Source organism: Rattus norvegicus, chromosome 1 (assembly GCF_036323735.1).
Source record: "Rattus norvegicus strain BN/NHsdMcwi chromosome 1, GRCr8, whole genome shotgun sequence".
Lineage (NCBI taxonomy): Eukaryota > Metazoa > Chordata > Mammalia > Rodentia > Muridae > Rattus > Rattus norvegicus.
The window spans coordinates 227,745,678-227,767,183 of NC_086019.1; the positions used below are offsets into that span (position 1 = coordinate 227,745,678).

The window sequence follows — 21,506 nt, forward strand, 5'->3', positions numbered from 1 at the left end:
CCTTGTGGTAAGGAAGCCTTGGGAGAGCCTCCGGGGCTAGGGTGGCATTAATAAGCTCCTCATTCAGCACCTTCAATGAATTATTCAGTTCTTTCCTGCAGTTTGACAGATGTGAGCTATGCCAGTCAAACCCAGACATTTTAGCTTATAGAATTGCTTTGCGAAGAACATCTAGATTTAAGAAGAAAATCACTTTTAGTCTGAGATTATTAGCTCTAAATACTGTAGAGAAGCTGATGGTTGCTCATCCACCGTGAGCATTACAACGTTCACCTGTGCTAGTTTGCCTTCAAATTGTATATATTGCATTTATGATCTGGATTTCAGATCTTTGAAGAAGGAGAAGGGAAAATATGATGTAATATTTAGGCAACCAATTACCCATTTGCCAAGAATTCCTATGATATTCAGACCTAAACCAGGAGAGTCCTGACTGGGCTAACAAAGAATTCTACTTTGAATGCTCAAAATAATTTCTTTTTTATTTTATTTTCTAACTTAAATAATTTGAAGTAGATATTTCCTCCTACTTTGTGAGTGATGGTGATTAAGTACAAGCAAGGACAATGTTACGATATACTCTCCTTGATTTTAGTAGTTAGGTCCTGTAGTGGTTTGAATGAGCTTGACCCAGGGAGTGGCACTATTAGAAGAAAGCATGTCACTTTGGGGTGGGTTTTGAGACCCTCTGCCTCCTTGCCTGAAAGTTAGTCTTCTCCTAACTGCTTTCTAATCAAGATTTAGGACTCTTGACTCCTCCTCTAGCACAAAGTGTGCCTGAACCCTGCCGTGCTTATTGTCATGATGATAATAAACTGAACCTCTGAACCTGGAAGCCAGCCCCAATTAAATGTTGTCTCCTACAAGAGTTGCCTTGGTCATGGTGTCTTTTCTCACCAATGGAGAACCTAAGACAGGTCCCTGTCTATTAGAGTGATGAATCCCATAAATCCACTATTATCCCAATAGTACAGAGGATTCAAGTAGAAGGTAGCAATAGAAAACATGACAAGTGATTTGACATGACACAAACATGCAGATATCTCCTAATCTTCTACCAAATGCTGTTTCCTACATTGGCAGTGGGAGTGAAAGCCATGGATCTGCTGATAGAGCAGGACGCTCAATCACTTCATCATATAACAAGTCACCCAAGCTCCATGACGAAAGGAGGTCCAAAATCAGACTGGCCTGGCTCAAATATGAGTAATTTTGAGAAGAGAAAATAGAGTTAGAACCTAGCCATGATCTTAAATGGTATCTTTAAGAAAACTTGAAAAACCACCATGTCTCCTGGAACATTGTTACTATAATGTGAGCTATCAAGGAGCAAGAGTTTACCAAACACTGGAAAAATGATCCATGGACAGTACAACAGACACCAAAGGCCTAGTAACTGCACCCAGAACACATAAAATACTACAATGATAATTTTATGAGGATAATATGATGAAATGCTAATACTCATTAAGTAAATTATATTATCAAAATTACATTTATTTTTTCCGTATTATCACTAAAAACATTTCACATCTATTGTGCTTGCCTTATTCAATACTTTGAATTTAAATAATATTAATTTTAAATTATTTTAATTCACTTGCCAGAATATCATTTTAGTTGTCTATTACTGCAATACCTTTAGTTGTCTATTAAAGCAATTAAATAAATGGCTTTATTGAAGGCCAGGTGCACATGATATGCAAGTACTCTACCACTGATTTTATTTCCAACCTTGCATGCTGCCACTTTCTGACCCTGTGGAGTGCCCTGAAGGCCTGTGTTTGTGTCAAAGACTTGTTTTGAGGACCTAATAGTTTAATATTAGTGTTGATTCATCTCTTAAAACACTTACCATTTTTAAACACTTACCATTCTCTAAACATGAAATAGTATCAAAATTATACCCAGTTCTCAACATGATTTTGATTGACTCCATAAATAAGATTAAAAACTTACGCTTTGAGGACAACCAGAAAGCTGTATCCAATGCACATAATCCCCACCAGGAAGTAGGAAAGAGGTAGCCGGAAATTCAGCCATCCGATTGTGCGTTTATTGTCGTAATAGCCATAAAAGAGGACAGAGTACTGTGCCAGGCCCTAAAAATCCAACAACAAAACCACTTAGCAGATGTTGTGAAGAGGAATACGAAGGAAAAAAATGGACTCTAAGAGGCTCTACCCAGCAGATAGCTCAGACAGATACAAACACCCACAGCCAAACAGTGGCTGGAGCTTGGGGATTCTTATGGAAAAATAGAAAGAAGGATTACAGGCCCCAGAAGGGATAGGAACTCCACAGGAAGACCAACAATGTCAAATAACCTGGACCTTTGGGGCTCTCAGAGTCTAAACTACCAACCAAAGAACATATACAGGCTGGACCTAGGCCTCTCTGCTCATAAGTAACAATTGTGCAGCTTGACCTTTGTTTGGGTCCTGAACAACTGGAGCAGGAGCTATCCCAAAAGCTGCTGCCTGTATGTGGGACATGTTCTACTAGCTGGACTGCCTTGTCTGGCCTCAGAGGGAGAGGAAGCACTACTTGAAGTGATGGTGGTGGGAGGTATGAGGGAAAACACAAGGGGCCCCCAACCCACTCAGAAGAGGTGGGGATGAGGGAAGGCTTTGAGAGGGAGTGACTGAGAGGGGTGCAGTAAGCAGGATGTAAAGTGAATAAGTTAAAAAAAAAACATAAATTAAATTTGAAAAAATAAAAATAAAAGTGTTCTTATAAAAGAAAATAAGAATAATAGAGTGACATTAATTTCAACTGAGGTCACAGAGTGACATGAGCCCTATTTTTTTGTTCCATAGAGTTAATCTTTCAGTTGTCATATTGATTGGCATCTTCTTGATTCAGATGAACTTCAGGAACATCTAAATAGATAAAATTTTTAACCATATGTTGGCTGGCTCCAATGTGGAGCTGTTACTGTGAAATGTCCATTGAATTAAAAAATCAAAACAATTGTCATGGAACCATGGAACCACTTAAAGAATTTATGTAACATACATGTAGGGGGACTCTAGAATGTGGCTTCCATTAAATCTTGGTCATTTCCTGTCACTTCAGATATAATAGATCTGGTCCCCTTAACCAAAGAAGTTGTGTCTCTTAGCACCAGTAAGCAAGTGAGATGATACTGGAATCAATGAACATCCCTCAGGCAGAATGGTACCACTCCTTCATAACAGCCATGCTCATCTCTGCAGAACAGCTTTCCCCTAAATTACCTGCCCAGGTAGAGTCATCATCCCTTGAAGTCATCAAATGCCCAACCCTGCACACAGAATGCTGAGGTATTCTGATGCTACTTTCTCTACTATCGTCTTTCTCGCTTCCATCTTCAATCTTGAAGCATTCTTTCCATAACATATCGCACATCCACTCACCGGCTCGAGCCTCACTTCTCTTTGAGAATCAGTAACTGTCTCACTTTGTGAAATAATTGGACAGTTTGGAGGTAATTGTTTTGAAATCAGATGAGTTACTTTTGAAACTCTTACTAAAGCCAGTTGGCTGTCATAGATGTCATTTATATCAACTGAACTGGTAGGACTCTAAGACCTACCAGTATATGAGGAGAAAATGAAGGTACAGCAACATAGAGAGAAAGGGGATAAAGAGTCCTGGCTAATAAGTTCTAGAAGGAGAATGAAGAGAAGGAATTAAGAAATTTGACTTAAACAAAGATGATGGTTAGACCAAACATGATGTTAAAAAGATCTGAAAACTACTTTTTTCAACTTTTGGTTTTAGTACCAGAAGAACCAGGAGAAAATGGAATGGTTACATGCATAGACACACACAAATGCACACACATGCACACACCACAGTCACACATCTCAAATGAGTTTGGGGATTTAACAAGGGCAAGATGAGATGTAAGGGCCATAGGCAAATAACCATCTACTAAGACCCTCCTTACTATGTAGGTCTGTGCCTTCAATTCTTTATCTTAAGACATGAAGCCCGGGGCTGGAGAAATGGCTCAGTGATTAAGAGCACCAACTGCTCTTCCAGAAGTCCTGAGTTTCCCAGCAACCACATGGTGGCTCACAGCCATCTGTAATGGGATATGATGTACTCTTCTGGTGTGTCTGAAGACAGTAACAGTGTACTCATATGAATAAAATAAATCTTTAAAAACAAAAAAAAGGAACCCCTTCTGTGATGGTTAAGCCTGTGAATGAGTGAGTGGATGCCGGAAATCCGATGTTAAACAGTTTCCGATGTGTCATTGGACCTGTTTCTGATGAGTGTAGAAAAAGCAAATTACTGTTCCCAGCATCAGAACACCACATTCAATGAGACCAAGTAGAAAAATGGACAGAGGGGAAGTGTTCACCCCTGCCTTTCTTGTCGCAATGCTTGTGCTGGGGCCCATCTTCTCATCACCTCCTGCCCCCTCAGACTGCAGCTCATATAGTGAGTTTCCAGGTGCTCATGGTACTTGGACTTAATCTACAGGCTTCAGAGGTCTCTGGCTTATAGATGGAAGATCTACATGGGATGTCTCAGCCTTGATAATTGTGGGTTAATTTTGTAAAATTCATATAGATTATATGAATATATTATAAATAATGTTCTGTAGGTTTTATTAATTTTAATTATGTGTAATATATAAAGACATATATAAAATGTAAATGTAAACTATATTTCCACATATTTTGGTTATAGGTAATTTACCTGGAAAACTCTGATCAATTCAACCTAACAGAATATTTGGAGTTAAACAGTTCACATAAACGTCTTTTAGGGAGTAAGGGGGCTAATCTTATGACCAATAAGAAACCAGATAGGGTGAATGGGCAAAATGCCATAGATGCAGAAATCTTCATCCCGGGAGACTTTGTCCTGGTGAGAGTTTCTGGCTCCCTTTTGCATGCCACGTTGTTTTACATTCAAGAAGTCTCCTCTTGCCTGTCCTGAGCCCCTGTGCTGGTTCCTTTGTATCAGGACAATGAGAACGGAATCTGATAAGACCAGACACTTGACCTCTGGTTCAGTTTAAAGGTTACATCCTCAGCTTTTTGTTTATTTTTTTATAAGCATGGGACGGGACAACACATATCATTTTCTACACCATTGATTTGTCTCAGCAACCAGCCCTTACTCGGTTCCTTATGCAACCCTGGCATTCCGTAATACTCACTGCAGTAACAATATCAACTAATACATTTTGTTCATAATTTAGTAGCAGTTATTTCTTCTTACAGAGCCGTCTAGTGAACCCTGAGAAGTTCTTGCTTTCTGAGTACTGCATTCTTCCTCACCGGAATGGCTCTCTCACAAGTAGAACTTCTCTAATGCCCTCAGCCTTTCTCTAACTCCCCACCACGGCCCAGGGAACAGAATCAAGTCCGAGAGTAGGGCAGAAGTGATGTGAGAGAGCTCATGATTCCCTTCTGGGAGCACATACTGGTTTTGTCTGCCCATGCAAATGGACACCTGCTGGGCACAAGGGCTGGCTATGGCAACAGAGCCTACTTTTCCATAAAAGATACTGTACTTTTCATGCCTGGCTTGGCTTTATTGTTTCCTCTGGTTAACTCAAAACTTAGTTAGATAATGGAGAAGTAATTTACCACAGCATTGCCCTTCAACTAACACATATGAATATTCAGTAGTTGCTACCTTGATATATATTTTCCAGGTAAACAAACTCAACCTTGAACAAGTTACATAACATGAGGCAGTTTTTGCACACACTCCATGCATTTGACCGCCGTGCTTTCTTTGTCTCCCCAAGATGTGGATTGCATTAGCATCGTATCTTCACAGGGAAAGAAATGAGGCGTGACATCATCATCAATCTAGCAGGAAATGGTCCTTGGACATCTTATTTTTTTTGAAAAGATTTCAAAGTGTTTCATCTCTATACCCTTAAATATTATAGACTGGCATCTTTTATAATTCGTAATCACAATACTAGCAGCGTTAAGAAGACATCCTGCATGAGGAGAGAACGGAGAGCATCAAGAGCTGCTGGCTAAATCAGTCCAATGGTTTCTACAGGGAGCTGGCTCGGCTACAACATGTCCCGTTCAACATATGTTCAAAGCAGTCACTTCATAAATAGTAGACTGTACCAGTGTAGGGGAGAGTCCTCTCAATGCCCATGTGTATGGGGGCAGGGAGGCATGACAGTGCTGATTATTCATAAAACTCTTTCCATTCTCCTACTGCTACACATGCAATCAAGTGTGTATGTGAGCATTGCAAAATTCAATTTTAATTTCTAAAGCTTTATTAAATTCATCGTAGGAGTATAGTGATGGTTAAACATGAGTTGAGAATCCTAAAAGAGGAATATCCTCCTCAGTCATGCAGTGGGCATGCCACGTGTCTTCCCTCTTCCCTTAAAGGCTTTAAACTATAGCAGTGCACATCTGGAAGTGACCGAAATAGCAATGGCTCCTAGGCCAGCCACGGCTGTATTCAGTTGCTATGTTAGTGGGTCCTGATTTCCCTACGGGAGAATTCTCCGCTCCTCCCCCAAATCTGTGACAGATAAACTACAGCCACAGCCAAATGTCAAATCAGCACAGAAAATTCCTTTCTAGTTCTGGGCAGTTTGCAGTTGTGTTATTGAATAAAACCAGTCTTGAAGGCTGCAGTGGCTCTGGTCCATAGTCACCCATGTATCGCCACAAAAAGAGAGAAAGCTAGAAGGTTTTGATTATCTCGTCACTAAGAATTAACCTGTGTGTCTCTGAAATATTTCCCGAGAACTCAGAATTTGGCAAATACAACACATAGAGAAGAAAACAGGATTGGTGTGCTCCTCGGGAGTTCTGCGTGCAAAATATCCACATGCAAAATGCTGGCGATTTCATATAATTCTAAATAACAGTCCTGTGAAAGACAAAACTCTATCCCCAGGATGGTAAGTTCATTTCACCATTTTTAGCAACTTATTAATTTATAGTAACTGCAAGACAACTAGTTTGAGGGCAACAAAAAGCCACAAACTTAAAACAGGTAGACAATGAAGGTAGGTTTTATGAAGCATGTCACTGAAGGGGGAAGTTGCTCTGCAGGAACTGAATTCAGCCACATTTCCACACTGAGGTGTTCTTTGTTTTGTTTTGTTTTTTAAATTTTTACCTCTTCCTTTAATTAAGAAGCTTGGGAGCATGAGTGAAAGAGAGGGGCAAATCACTATCTAAAAGAAACAATGAAAGGGAAGCTGAGAGTCCCCAACAGGAGTCTTAGTTAATGTCACTGAACAGCATGCTCCTTGTGGACAGCTGGGAGCTACCACGGCTACCTCTGTGTTCCTAATCAGACCCACTGTCTCCCATCCATGGCTTTGCTCACCTCTAAGCTTCCTTTGTTCTTATGGAAATGCAGACCCCAAAACCTAGACCAGACACTGCAGGGCTCTTATTTGCTGGTTTATTTTGTTACTAGCATTTTAATTAGCATGTAGGGTAATGAGCTTCTATGTGACATTTTCTTTCATTGTCTCTGTTGTTTTCCCCAGTCCATCCCTGTCCTGGGGTCCCCTTCTGTCTAGTCCTCTTTCTCCCACTAGCTTCTTTGCAAGCTTCATGTATGTATTGTATTATCTTCCTCTTCTGTCCTCCCCAACCCTACCCAAGAGCACATTTCCCCCTTTCCTGGCCCCTCCACCCACATACAAACGTACACATATTTATCTTTCAGAGTCTCAAACCTTTGCTTAACAGACTGCTTTCCAGTTCCTTTCAGTTTCCTCTGAATATTGTGATTTCATCTCTCTTCACAGCTGAATAAAATCCCATGGTGTATACACCACATTTTTTCCTTACTTGTTCATCTGTGGCTAGCATCAGTGACAACAAATACTGGCAAGGCTATGGGGAAAGGACTCCTTGTTCATGCCAGAGGGACTATAAACCCATGTATCCTCTGTAAATAAGTACAGAGGCTTCTCTAAAAGCTCAAAGTACACAAAGACACAACAAAGAAAGAGAACTTCAGACCAATTTCCCTTATGAATATCGACGCAAAAATACTCAATAAAATTCTGGCAAACCGAATTCAAGAGCACATCAAAACAATCATCCACCATGATCAAGTAGGCTTCATCCCAGGCATGCAGGGATGGTTTAATATACGGAAAACCATCAACGTGATCCATCATATAAACAAACTGAAAGAACAAAACCACATGATCATTTCATTAGATGCTGAGAAAGCATTTGACAAAATTCAACACCCCTTCATGATAAAAGTCCTGGAAAGAATAGGAATTCAAGGCCCATACCTAAACATAGTAAAAGCCATATACAGCAAACCAGTTGCTAACATTAAATTAATTGGAGAGAAACTTGAAGCAATCCCACTAAAATCAGGGACTAGACAAGGCTGCCCACTCTCTCCCTACTTATTCAATATAGTTCTTGAAGTTCTAGCCAGAGCAATCAGACAACAAAAGGAGATCAAGGGGATACAGATCGGAAAAGAAGAGGTCAAAATATCACTATTTGCAGATGACATGATAGTATATTTAAGTGATCCCAAAAGTTCCACCAGAGAACTACTAAAGCTGATAAACAACTTCAGCAAAGTGGCTGGGTATAAAATTAACTCAAATAAATCAGTTGCCTTCCTCTATACAAAAGAGAAACAAGCCGAGAAAGAAATTAGGGAAACGACACCCTTCATAATAGACCCAAATAATATAAAGTACCTCGGTGTGACTTTAACCAAGCAAGTAAAAGATCTGTACAATAAGAACTTCAAGACACTGAGGAAAGAAATTGAAGAAGACCTCAGAAGATGGAAAGATCTCCCATGCTCATGGATTGGCAGGATTAATATAGTAAAAATGGCCATTTTACCAAAAGCAATCTACAGATTCAATGCAATCCCCATCAAAATACCAATCCAATTCTTCAAAGAGTTAGACAGAACAATTTGCAAATTCATCTGGAATAACAAAAAACCCAGGATAGCTAAAGCTCTCCTCAACAATAAAAGGACTTCAGGGGGAATCACTATCCCTGAACTCAAGCAGTATTACAGAGCAATAGTGATAAAAACTGCATGGTATTGGTACAGAGACAGACAGATAGACCAATGGAATAGAATTGAAGACCCAGAAATGAACCCACACACCTATGGTCACTTGATTTTTGACAAAGGAGCCAAAACCATCCAATGGAAAAAAGATAGCATTTTCAGCAAATGGTGCTGGTTCAACTGGAGGGCAACATGTAGAAGAATGCAGATCGATCCATGCTTATCACCCTGTACAAAGCTTAAGTCCAAGTGGATCAAGGACCTCCACATCAAACCAGACACACTCAAACTAATAGAAGAAAAACTAGGGAAGCATCTGGAACACATGGGCACTGGAAAAAATTTCCTGAACAAAACACCAATGGCTTATGCTCTAAGATCAAGAATCGACAAATGGGATCTCATAAAACTGCAAAGCTTCTGTAAGGCAAAGGACACGGTGGTTAGGACAAAACGGCAACCAACAGATTGGGAAAAGATCTTTACCAATCCTACAACAGATAGAGGCCTTATATCCAAAATATACAAAGAACTCAAGAAGTTAGACCGCAGGGAAACAAATAACCCTATTAAAAAATGGGGTTCAGAGCTAAACAAAGAATTCACAGCTGAGGAGTGCCGAATGACTGAGAAACACCTAAAGAAATGTTCAACATCTTTAGTCATAAGGGAAATGCAAATCAAAACAACCCTGAGATTTCACCTCACACCAGTGAGAATGGCTAAGATCAAAAACTCAGGTGACAGCAGATGCTGGGGAGGATGTGGAGAAAGAGGAACACTCCTCCATTGTTGGTGGGATTGCAGACTGATAAAACCATTCTGGAAATCAGTCTGGAGGTTCCTCAGAAAATTGGACATTGAACTGCCTGAGGATCCAGCTATACCTCTCTTGGGCATATACCCAAAAGATGCCTCAACATATAAAAGAGACACGTGCTCCACTATGTTCATCGCAGCCTTATTTATAATAGCCAGAAAATGGAAAGAACCGAGATGCCCTTCAACAGAGGAATGGATACAGAAAATGTGGTACATCTACACAATGGAATATTACTCAGCTATCAAAAACAACGAGTTTATGAAATTCGTAGGCAAATGGTTGGAACTGGAAAATATCATCCTGAGTGAGCTAACCCAATCACAGAAAGACATACATGGTATGCACTCATTGATAAGTGGCTATTAGCCCAAATGCTTGAATTACCCTAGATCCCTAGAACAAACGAAACTCAAGACGGATGATCAAAATGTGAATGCTTCACTCCTTCTTTAAATGAGGAAAAAGAATACCCTTGGCTGGGAAGGGAGAGGCAAAGATTAAAACAGAGACTGAAGGAACACCCATTCAGAGCCTGCCCCACAGGTGGCCCATACATATACAGCCACCCAATTGGACAAGATGGATGAAGCAAAGAAGTGCAGACCGACAGGAGCCGGATGTAGATCGCTCCTGAGAGACACAGCCAGAATACAGCAAATACAGAGGCGAATGCCAGCAGCAAACCACTGAACTGAGAATAGGTCCCCCGTTGAAGGAATCAGAGAAAGAACTGGAAGAGCTTGAAGGGGCTCGAGACCCCAAAAGTACAACAATGTCAAGCAACCAGAGCTTCCAGGGACTAAGCCACTACCTAAAGACTATATATGGACTGACCCTGGACTCTGACCCCATAGGTAGCAATGAATATCCTAGTAAGAGCACCAGTGGAAGGGGAAGCCCTGGGTCCTGCTAAGACTGAACCCCCAGTGAACTAGACTATGGGGGGAGGGCGGCAATGGGGGGAGGGTTGGGAGGGGAACACCCATAAGGAAGGGGAGGGGGGAGGGGGATTTTGCCCGGAAACCGGGAAAGGGAATAACACTTGAAATGTATATAAGAAATACTCAAGTTAATAAAAAAAAAAAAAAAAGAAATACTAACTTAGATCCTTCAGTAAGCTGCAGCCTTCAGATCTGCCGCTGTCCCATTTCCCAGGAGAGAAGAATTAATTGCTTTCAATTTCATAGTAAATAAACTCTAACTGGTGAATAATGAAAAAAAAAAAAAAGCTCAAAGTAATATTAGCATATGGCACAGTTATGTATACTCTGTGCCCTACCATGGTGAGACTTGCTACACGGTTCTTGATATATAATGTGTGTATCAGAGAGACAAAGCAAGGACTTAACTTCCACAGACTCTCTCTTTTTTGCAGATTAGTATCAAAGACTCCATTCTTCAGAGCTGTGACAAAAGCCATTTGTTTGGTTGTGTACCTGTGGGTCAATGCCCTTGTCCCTCTGCCTCCTGAACAGGTCAGAGATGCTGACACATCTTTCTTTGACGTGTCCAGATCAGATTTTATCTTCGGAGCATTTATTTTTTTCCTCCAACAAAAGAATATTCTCTTGAGCTAGACACTCAAAGCAGGTGTTCGAACTGTCTACAACGGTCCAGACATTGAGCCAACACTTAGGATACATAATTTAATTTAGTTTTTTTACCAGCCTGGTATGTTATTAATAAAATATTTACATGTGGCTGTCAAGAGGGCAGGGAGGTGGTCCGGCATCTTAAAGGTATTGTGGACACCCGCGGATCCCGGCCCGCAGCAGCTCTCTGCACCCAGACCCTGTGAGAGAGAGACCCAACCGTCTGGTCAGGTGGGCACTCCTGAGGCTGCAGAGCAGAAGAGACCACCAACACTGCTCACCCCTGCCCACATCCCTGGCCCAAGAGGAAACTGTATAAGGCCTCTGGGCTCCCGTGGGGGAGGGCCCAGGAGCGGCAGGACCCCTGTGCCTGAGACACCACCAGAACCAGAAGGAAACAGACCGGATAAACAGTTCTCTGCACCCAAATCCCATGGGAGGGAGAGCTGAACCTTCAGAGAGGCTGACAAGCCTGGGAAACCAGAAGAGACTGCTCTCTGCACACACATCTCGGACGCCAGAGGAAAAAGCCAAAGACCATCTGGAACCCTGGTGCACTGAAGCTCCCGGAAACGGCGGCACAGGTCTTCCTGGTTGCTGACCCTGCAGAGAGCCCGTGGGTAGCACCCCACGAGCGAACTTGAGCCTCGGGACCACAGGTAAGACCAACTTTTCTGCTGCAAGAAAGCTGCCTGGTGAACTCAAGACACAGGCCCACAGGAACAGCTGAAGACCTGTAGAGAGGAAAAACCACACGTCGGAAAGCAGAACACTCTGTCCCCATAACTGACTGAAAGAGAGGAAAACAGGTCTGCAGCACTCCTGACACACAGGCTTATAGGACAGTCTAGCCACTGTCAGAAATAGCAGAACAAAGTAACACTAGAGATAATCTGATGGCGAGAGGCAAGCGCAGGAACCCAAGCAACAGAAACCAAGACTACATGGAACCATCGGAGCCCAATTCTCCCATCAAAACAAACATGGAATATCCAAACACACCAGAAAAGCAAGATCTAGTTCCAAAATCATTTTTGATCATGATGCTGGAGGACTTCAAGAAAGACGTGAAGAACTCCCTTAGAGAACAAATAGAAGCCTACACAGAGGAATCGCAAAAATGCCTGAAAGAATCTCAAAAATCCCTGAAAGAATTCCAGGAAAACATAAATAAACAAGTAGAAGCCCATAGAGAGGAGACACAAAAATCCCTGAAAGAATTCCAGGAAAACATAAATAAACAAGTAGAAGCCCATAGAGAGGAGACACAAAAATCCCTGAAAGAATTCCAGGAAAACACAATCAAACAGTTGAAGGAATTAAAAATGGAAATAGAAGCAATCAAGAAAGAACACATGGAAACAAACCTGGATATAGAAAACCAAAAGAAGAGACAAGGAGCTGTAGATACAAGCTTCACCAACAGAATACAAGAGATGGAAGAGAGAATCTCAGGAGCAGAAGATTCCATAGAAATCATTGACTCAACTGTCAAAGATAATGTAAAGCGGAAAAAGCTACTGGTCCAAAACATACAGGAAATCCAGGACTCAATGAGAAGATCAAACCTAAGGATAATAGGTATAGAAGAGAGTGAAGACTCCCAGCTCAAAGGACCAGTAAATATCTTCAACAAAATCATAGAAGAAAACTTCCCTAACCTAAAAAAAGAGATACCCATAGACATACAAGAAGCCTACAGAACTCCAAATAGATTGGACCAGAAAAGAAACACCTCCCGTCACATAATTGTCAAAACACCAAACGCACAAAATAAAGAAAGAATATTAAAAGCAGTAAGGGAAAAAGGTCAAGTAACATATAAAGGCAGACCTATCAGAATCACACCAGACTTCTCGCCAGAAACTATGAAGGCCAGAAGATCCTGGACTGATGTCATACAGACCCTAAGAGAACACAAATGCCAGCCCAGGTTACTGTATCCAGCAAAACTCTCAATTAACATTGATGGAGAAACCAAGATATTCCATGACAAAACCAAATTTACACAATATCTTTCCACAAATCCAGCACTACAAAGGATAATAAATGGTAAAGCCCAACATAAGGAGGCAAGCTATACCCTAGAAGAAGCAAGAAACTAATCGTCTTGGCAACAAAACAAAGAGAATGAAAGCACACAAACATAACCTCACATCCAAATATGAATATAACGGGAAGCAATAATCGCTATTCCTCAATATCTCTCAATATCAATGGCCTCAACTCCCCAATAAAAAGACATAGATTAACAAACTGGATACACAACGAGGACCCTGCATTCTGCTGCCTACAGGAAACACACCTCAGAGACAAAGACAGACACTACCTCAGAGTGAAAGGCTGGAAAACAACTTTCCAAGCAAATGGTCAGAAGAAGCAAGCTGGAGTAGCCATTCTAATATCAAATAAAATCAATTTCCAACTAAAAGTCATCAAAAAAGATAAGGAAGGACACTTCATATTCATCAAAGGAAAAATCCACCAAGATGAACTCTCAATCCTAAATATCTATGCCCCAAATACAAGGGCACCTACATACGTAAAAGAAACCTTACTAAAGCTCAAAGCATACATTGCACCTCACACAATAATAGTGGGAGATTTCAACACACCACTCTCATCAATGGACAGATCATGGAAACAGAAATTAAACAGTGATGTCGACAGACTAAGAGAAGTCATGAGTCAAATGGACTTAACGGATATTTATAGAACATTCTATCCTAAAGCAAAAGGATATACCTTCTTCTCAGCTCCTCATGGTACTTTCTCCAAAATTGACCATATAATTGGTCAAAAAACGGGCCTCAACAGGTACAGAAAGATAGAATTAATCCCATGCGTGCTATTGGACCACCACGGCCTAAAACTGGTCTTCAATAACAATAAGGGAAGAATGCCCACATATACGTGGAAATTGAACAATGCTCTACTCAATGATAACCTGGTCAAGGAAGAAATAAAGAAAGAAATTAAAAACTTTTTAGAATTTAATGAAAATGAAGATACAACATACCCAAACTTATGGGACACAATGAAAGCTGTGCTAAGAGGAAAACTCATAGCGCTGAGTGCCTGCAGAAAGAAACAGGAAAGAGCATATGGCAGCAGCTTGACAGCACACCTAAAAGCTCTAGAACAAAAAGAAGCAAATACACCCAGGAGGAGTAGAAGGCAGGAAATAATCAAACTCAGAGCTGAAATCAACCAAGTAGAAACAAAAAGGACCATAGAAAGAATCAACAGAACCAAAAGTTGGTTCTTTGAGAAAATCAACAAGATAGATAAACCCTTAGCCAGACTAACGAGAGGACACAGAGAATGCGTCCAAATTAACAAAATCAGAAATGAAAAGGGAGACATAACTACAGATTCAGAGGAAATTCAAAAAATCATCAGATCTTACTATAAAAACCTATATTCAACAAAACTTGAAAATCTTCAGGAAATGGACAATTTCCTAGACAGATACCAGGTATCGAGGTTAAATCAGGAACAGATAAACCAGTTAAACAACCCCATAACTCCTAAGGAAATAGAAGCAGTCATTAAAGGTCTCCCAACCAAAAAGAGCCCAGGTCCAGACGGGTTTAGTGCAGAATTCTATCAAACCTTCATAGAAGACCTCATACCAATATTGTCCAAACTATTCCACAAAATTGAAACAGATGGAGCACTACCGAATTCCTTCTATGAAGCCACAATTACTCTTATACCTAAACCACACAAAGACACAACAAAGAAAGAGAACTTCAGACCAATTTCCCTTATGAATATCGACGCAAAAATACTCAATAAAATTCTGGCAAACCGAATTCAAGAGCACATCAAAACAATCATCCACCATGATCAAGTAGGCTTCATCCCAGGCATGCAGGGATGGTTTAATATACGGAAAACCATCAACGTGATCCATTATATAAACAAACTGAAAGAACAGAACCACATGATCATTTCATTAGATGCTGAGAAAGCATTTGACAAAATTCAACACCCCTTCATGATAAAAGTCCTGGAAAGAATAGGAATTCAAGGCCCATACCTAAACATAGTAAAAGCCATATACAGCAAACCAGTTGCTAACATTAAACTAAATGGAGAGAAACTTGAAGCAATCCCACTAAAATCAGGGACTAGACAAGGCTGCCCACTCTCTCCCTACTTATTCAATATAGTTCTTGAAGTTCTAGCCAGAGCAATCAGACAACAAAAGGAGATCAAGGGGATACAGATCGGAAAAGAAGAGGTCAAAATATCACTATTTGCAGATGACATGATAGTATATTTAAGTGATCCCAAAAGTTCCACCAGAGAACTACTAAAGCTGATAAACAACTTCAGCAAAGTGGCTGGGTATAAAATTAACTCAAATAAATCAGTTGCCTTCCTCTATACAAAAGAGAAACAAGCCGAGAAAGAAATTAGGGAAACGACACCCTTCATAATAGACCCAAATAATATAAAGTACCTCGGTGTGACTTTAACCAAGCAAGTAAAAGATCTGTACAATAAGAACTTCAAGACACTGAGGAAAGAAATTGAAGAAGACCTCAGAAGATGGAAAGATCTCCCATGCTCATGGATTGGCAGGATTAATATAGTAAAAATGGCCATTTTACCAAAAGCAATCTACAGATTCAATGCAATCCCCATCAAAATACCAATCCAATTCTTCAAAGAGTTAGACAGAACAATTTGCAAATTCATCTGGAATAACAAAAAACCCAGGATAGCTAAAGCTCTCCTCAACAATAAAAGGACTTCAGGGGGAATCACTATCCCTGAACTCAAGCAGTATTACAGAGCAATAGTGATAAAAACTGCATGGTATTGGTACAGAGACAGACAGATAGACCAATGGAATAGAATTGAAGACCCAGAAATGAACCCACACACCTATGGTCACTTGATTTTTGACAAAGGAGCCAAAACCATCCAATGGAAAAAAGATAGCATTTTCAGCAAATGGTGCTGGTTCAACTGGAGGGCAACATGTAGAAGAATGCAGATCGATCCATGCTTATCACCCTGTACAAAGCTTAAGTCCAAGTGGATCAAGGACCTCCACATCAAACCAGACACACTCAAACTAATAGAAGAAAAACTAGGGAAGCATCTGGAACACATGGGCACTGGAAAAAATTTCCTGAACAAAACACCAATGGCTTATGCTCTAAGATCAAGAATCGACAAATGGGATCTCATAAAACTGCAAAGCTTCTGTAAGGCAAAGGACACGGTGGTTAGGACAAAACGGCAACCAACAGATTGGGAAAAGATCTTTACCAATCCTACAACAGATAGAGGCCTTATATCCAAAATATACAAAGAACTCAAGAAGTTAGACCGCAGGGAAACAAATAACCCTATTAAAAAATGGGGTTCAGAGCTAAACAAAGAATTCACAGCTGAGGAGTGCCGAATGACTGAGAAACACCTAAAGAAATGTTCAACATCTTTAGTCATAAGGGAAATGCAAATCAAAACAACCCTGAGATTTCACCTCACACCAGTGAGAATGGCTAAGATCAAAAACTCAGGTGACAGCAGATGCTGGCGAGGATGTGGAGAAAGAGGAACACTCCTCCATTGTTGGTGGGATTGCAGACTGATAAAACCATTCTGGAAATCAGTCTGGAGGTTCCTCAGAAAATTGGACATTGAACTGCCTGAGGATCCAGCTATACCTCTCTTGGGCATATACCCAAAAGATGCCTCAACATATAAAAGAGACACGTGCTCCACTATGTTCATCGCAGCCTTATTTATAATAGCCAGAAGCTGGAAAGAACCCAGATGCCCTTCAACAGAGGAATGGATACAGAAAATGTGGTACATCTACACAGTGGAATATTACTCAGCTATCAAAAACAACGAGTTTATGAAATTCGTAGGCAAATGGTTGGAACTGGAAAATATCATCCTGAGTGAGCTAACCCAATCACAGAAAGACATACATGGTATGCACTCATTGATAAGTGGCTATTAGCCCAAATGCTTGAATTACCCTAGATCCCTAGAACAAACGAAACTCAAGACGGATGATCAAAATGTGAATGCTTCACTCCTTCTTTAAATGAGGAAAAAGAATACCCTTGGCAGGGAAGGGAGAGGCAAAGATTAAAACAGAGACTGAAGGAACACCCATTCAGAGCCTGCCCCACATGTGACCCATACATATACAGCCACCCAATTAGACAAGATGGATGAAGCAAAGAAGTGCAGACCGACAGGAGCCGGATGTAGATCGCTCCTGAGAGACACAGCCAGAATACAGCAAATATAGAGGCGAATGCCAGCAGCAAACCACTGAACTGAGAATAGGTCCCCTATTGAAGGAATCAGAGAAAGAACTGGAAGAGCTTGAAGGGGCTCGAGACCCCAAAAGTACAACAATGCCAAGCAACCAGAGCTTCCAGGGACTAAGCCACTACCTAAAGACTATACATGGACTGACCCTGGACTCTGACCCCATAGGTAGCAATGAATATCCTAGTAAGAGCACCAGTGGAAGGGGAAGCCCTGGGTCCTGCTAAGACTGAACCCACAGTGAACTAGTCTATGGGGGGAGGGCGGCAATGGGGGGAGGGTTGGGAGGGGAACACCCATAAGGAAGGGGAGGGGGGAGGGGGATGTTTGCCCGGAAACCGGGAAAGGGAATAACACTCGAAATGTATATAAGAAATACTCAAGTTAATAAAAAAAAAAAAAAAAAAAGAGATATAAATATATATTTACTTATAGTATATACATTTATATTATATGTACTTATGTTATATATTATCTATATATATGAATATATGAATATGTTGTATATTTATGATGTATATCATCTACTATAAATGCATATATATGACACTGCAGAAGCAGAAATAAAGTATAAATGTATAAACAAGTAAAAAAAAAAAATGTGAATGCTTCACTCCTTCTTTAAATGAGGAAAAAGAATACCCTTGGCTGGGAAGGGAGAGGCAAAGATTAAAACAGAGACTGAAGGAACACCCATTCAGAGCCTGCCCCACAGGTGGCCCATACATATACAGCCACCCAATTGGACAAGATGGATGAAGCAAAGAAGTGCAGACCGACAGGAGCCGGATGTAGATCGCTCCTGAGAGACACAGCCAGAATACAGCAAATACAGAGGCGAATGCCAGCAGCAAACCACTGAACTGAGAATAGGTCCCCCGTTGAAGGAATCAGAGAAAGAACTGGAAGAGCTTGAAGGTGCTCGAGACCCCAAAAGTACAACAATGTCAAGCAACCAGAGCTTCCAGGGACTAAGCCACTACCTAAAGAGTATACATGGACTGACCCTGGACTCTGACCTCATAGGTAGCAATGAATATCCTAGTAAGAGCACCAGTGGAAGGGGAAGCCCTGGGTCCTGCTAAGACTGAACCCCCAGTGAACTAGACTATGGGGGGAGGGCGGCAATGGGGGGAGGGTTGGGAGGGGGACACCCATAAGGAAGGGGAGGGGGGAGAGGGATGTTTGCCCGGAAACCGGGAAAGGGAATAACACTTGAAATGTATATAAGAAATACTCGTTAATAAAAAAATAATAATAATAAAAAAAATAAAAAAAACAAAAAAAAAGGTATTGTGCAGTAAGAGTCCAACTGGAGGGCATGTGAATCCCATGACAACGTTTCTTTCATTAATTGCACTATATTATATATAACTCATGTATTTTGTAAGAACTACTTGCATTTTCCTGCCCCTCCCTCGGCCTCTCAAGTGGTGAGAGGATTAGAACACCAATCCCAGCTACTTTGTTCCTTATAACTAACACTATGAGCCCGTAGCTCAGTGTCCACGGCCTATCTCACTCCACCTTGATGGTCCACGGGTGAGAATTAGCACATTTCAAACACTTTCCCAATTTGGCTTCTTTTTCCTTTCTTGGAAAATGGCACCATGTTACCTCTACTGGAAACCTGGTAATTTACATTGTTGTCCCATTTTTGTCCAGAGCTTATATCCAGTCACTAGCTAAATCCTATAGTTTCTGCCTCATTTTTCAATTATACAGAGAGATCCCTTCTCTGAACTGCTGCTGTTTGAGGGTTCCTCACAAGACTAAAGGTCATCGTCTTCTAGGGACTAGGAAATGGTTCAGTCCTGAAGTGTCTGCTATGAAAGCATGAGAATTTGACTTGTAATCCCCAACACTCACACGAACACAGTCTTGGGTCAAAGAGATGTCTTAGTGTTTAAGAGCACTTGCTACTCTTGCAGAAACCTTACTTTGGTTCTTCACAACCATATCAGGTAGCTCATAGCCACCTGCAATTCCAGTTCCAAGGAACTTGGTGCCTTCTCTGGCTTCCATGGGCACCTGTACACACATGGTGCATACACAGAGAAGCAGGCAAATGTACAGACATTAACAAAAACAAACACATTTTTCTAAGGTCTCTCACACACACACGTACATGTGCACACACATTCGCAACTATAGTCACAAGGGTGTTTGCTGGGTAAATCTCTGTATGTGTTTGCACCCTGCTCAAGACCCCTCTGCGCCATCTTCTATCTATTGGATACAGTCAGTCTCCGAGCATAATGAAGTTGTCCTCCTGGGCTTCGGCCTTTGCTGACTTCTCAAGAGCCAGTTCTTAAAGAGAAACATTCTCTCAGAATCTTCAGGTGCGCTGGGCTCTGTGAGTTAACAGCCCTTCTCTATTCCTCTTCTCAATCCAATTAGGAAAGGTGCAATGGCTTTTCTGCTTGGTAAACTGAAATTTTCTGAACTGGTTCAGCCCAAAAGTAATTCCCTTCTCTAAGGAATAAGCACACCTCAGGGTCCACTGGCCTAATTAATGTTTCCATATTAGTAAGACCATTTACTATATGTCTCAAATTGGTTCTTCGATTAGGTCTCTATAAGCATTGAACATGGGATTTTTGTGACTATCTGCCTCTCCTTTCCAAACAAATTATTCAAAACTCAGATAAGAAATAACTGCAGTTTTGACAGACTTCTCTCAAAACATAATAAAATTCCAATAAACCTGAACATTGAACCCATAAAGAAGCAGCATTGTACTTTAATATGCCCAAAAGATGGGTCTGATCATTTGAAAATGTAGCATTGCATAACAACTTGGTTTTCAGGACCAATAAGACTGTAGCATCCCTGTGATGTTCATTGCTTTGGCACTCTGGTTTCTCCTACTCAATTTGTTTGGCAATGGCTGAGTCAATAAATAAATTGCTCTCAGTGATCATTAGCAGCCCTTAGTCAGAATAAGCATCTTTAGATTGCCACCTAAATCATTCATGTCTAGATGCCTGCTCTCCTCTTATTCATTTTTAATAAATCATAGGTTACCATTCAGCATAGTAACATGACAAGTATAATCTTTTGCTCCAAATCATGAATTAAAACATTAAAAAGTATCTGAGAGACACTAAAGTTACAAAAAAGATAATTTGTCTACACCATCTAAAACTCACATCTAAAAAATTTGAGAGGATCTCACTGTTGGGAAGATACACTACTGTGTAGTTTCTTTCTACCAGCTGGGGAAGAAGTTTAGTGACACAGCTTTTGCCTATACATGTACAAGATTTATAAGTCTCTGGGCTTGATCTCTAGATACACACGCATGCATGCACATATGTATACATACGTGTGCATGCACACACACAAATGCGCACACACACACACACACAGAGATACAAGTGTGCTTTTCCTTTGTTATGCACATTGGAGGTTGAAAAAAATCATATTAAGGAGTCTTGCTGGTTGGCTGACTTCTATATTTGTAAAGTTAGTAGGATGTGGAGTTATAATCTAATATATTGGAGTTTAAATACCAGTGAGTCATGTCAAGTGAATTCACTGTTCAGAATATACTAATGGACTCTCCTCATATTCAGCTTACCCATCTTTAATCTGGCCAGTCCCTGGGCCTCTTCAAATATAAGCCTGATGATTTCACAACTCACCAATAACCTGCTTAAACTACTTTGAGTTACTTTAAGGGAAAAAAATACATGCTGGATTCAAAAGGATCTCACATGGTTTCACATTCTCTTATCTCCCCAACTGCAAGATAGTTA

The 21,506-nt window shown here is 40.7% G+C and overlaps 1 protein-coding gene across 3 annotated transcripts in view; it reads right to left on the reverse strand.

Annotated features, from left to right (window-relative positions):
* Tmc1 (transmembrane channel-like 1) overlaps positions 1 to 21,506 on the reverse strand; it is a 170,754-nt gene that overhangs the window by 43,897 nt on the left and 105,351 nt on the right. For all 3 annotated transcript variants that reach the window (NM_001415991.1, XM_063268475.1, XM_039084312.2), the window contains one exon: positions 1,960 to 2,102. In NM_001415991.1, the coding sequence (NP_001402920.1) occupies positions 1,960 to 2,102 (143 nt within the window). The remainder of the gene's footprint in view (positions 1 to 1,959; positions 2,103 to 21,506) is intronic.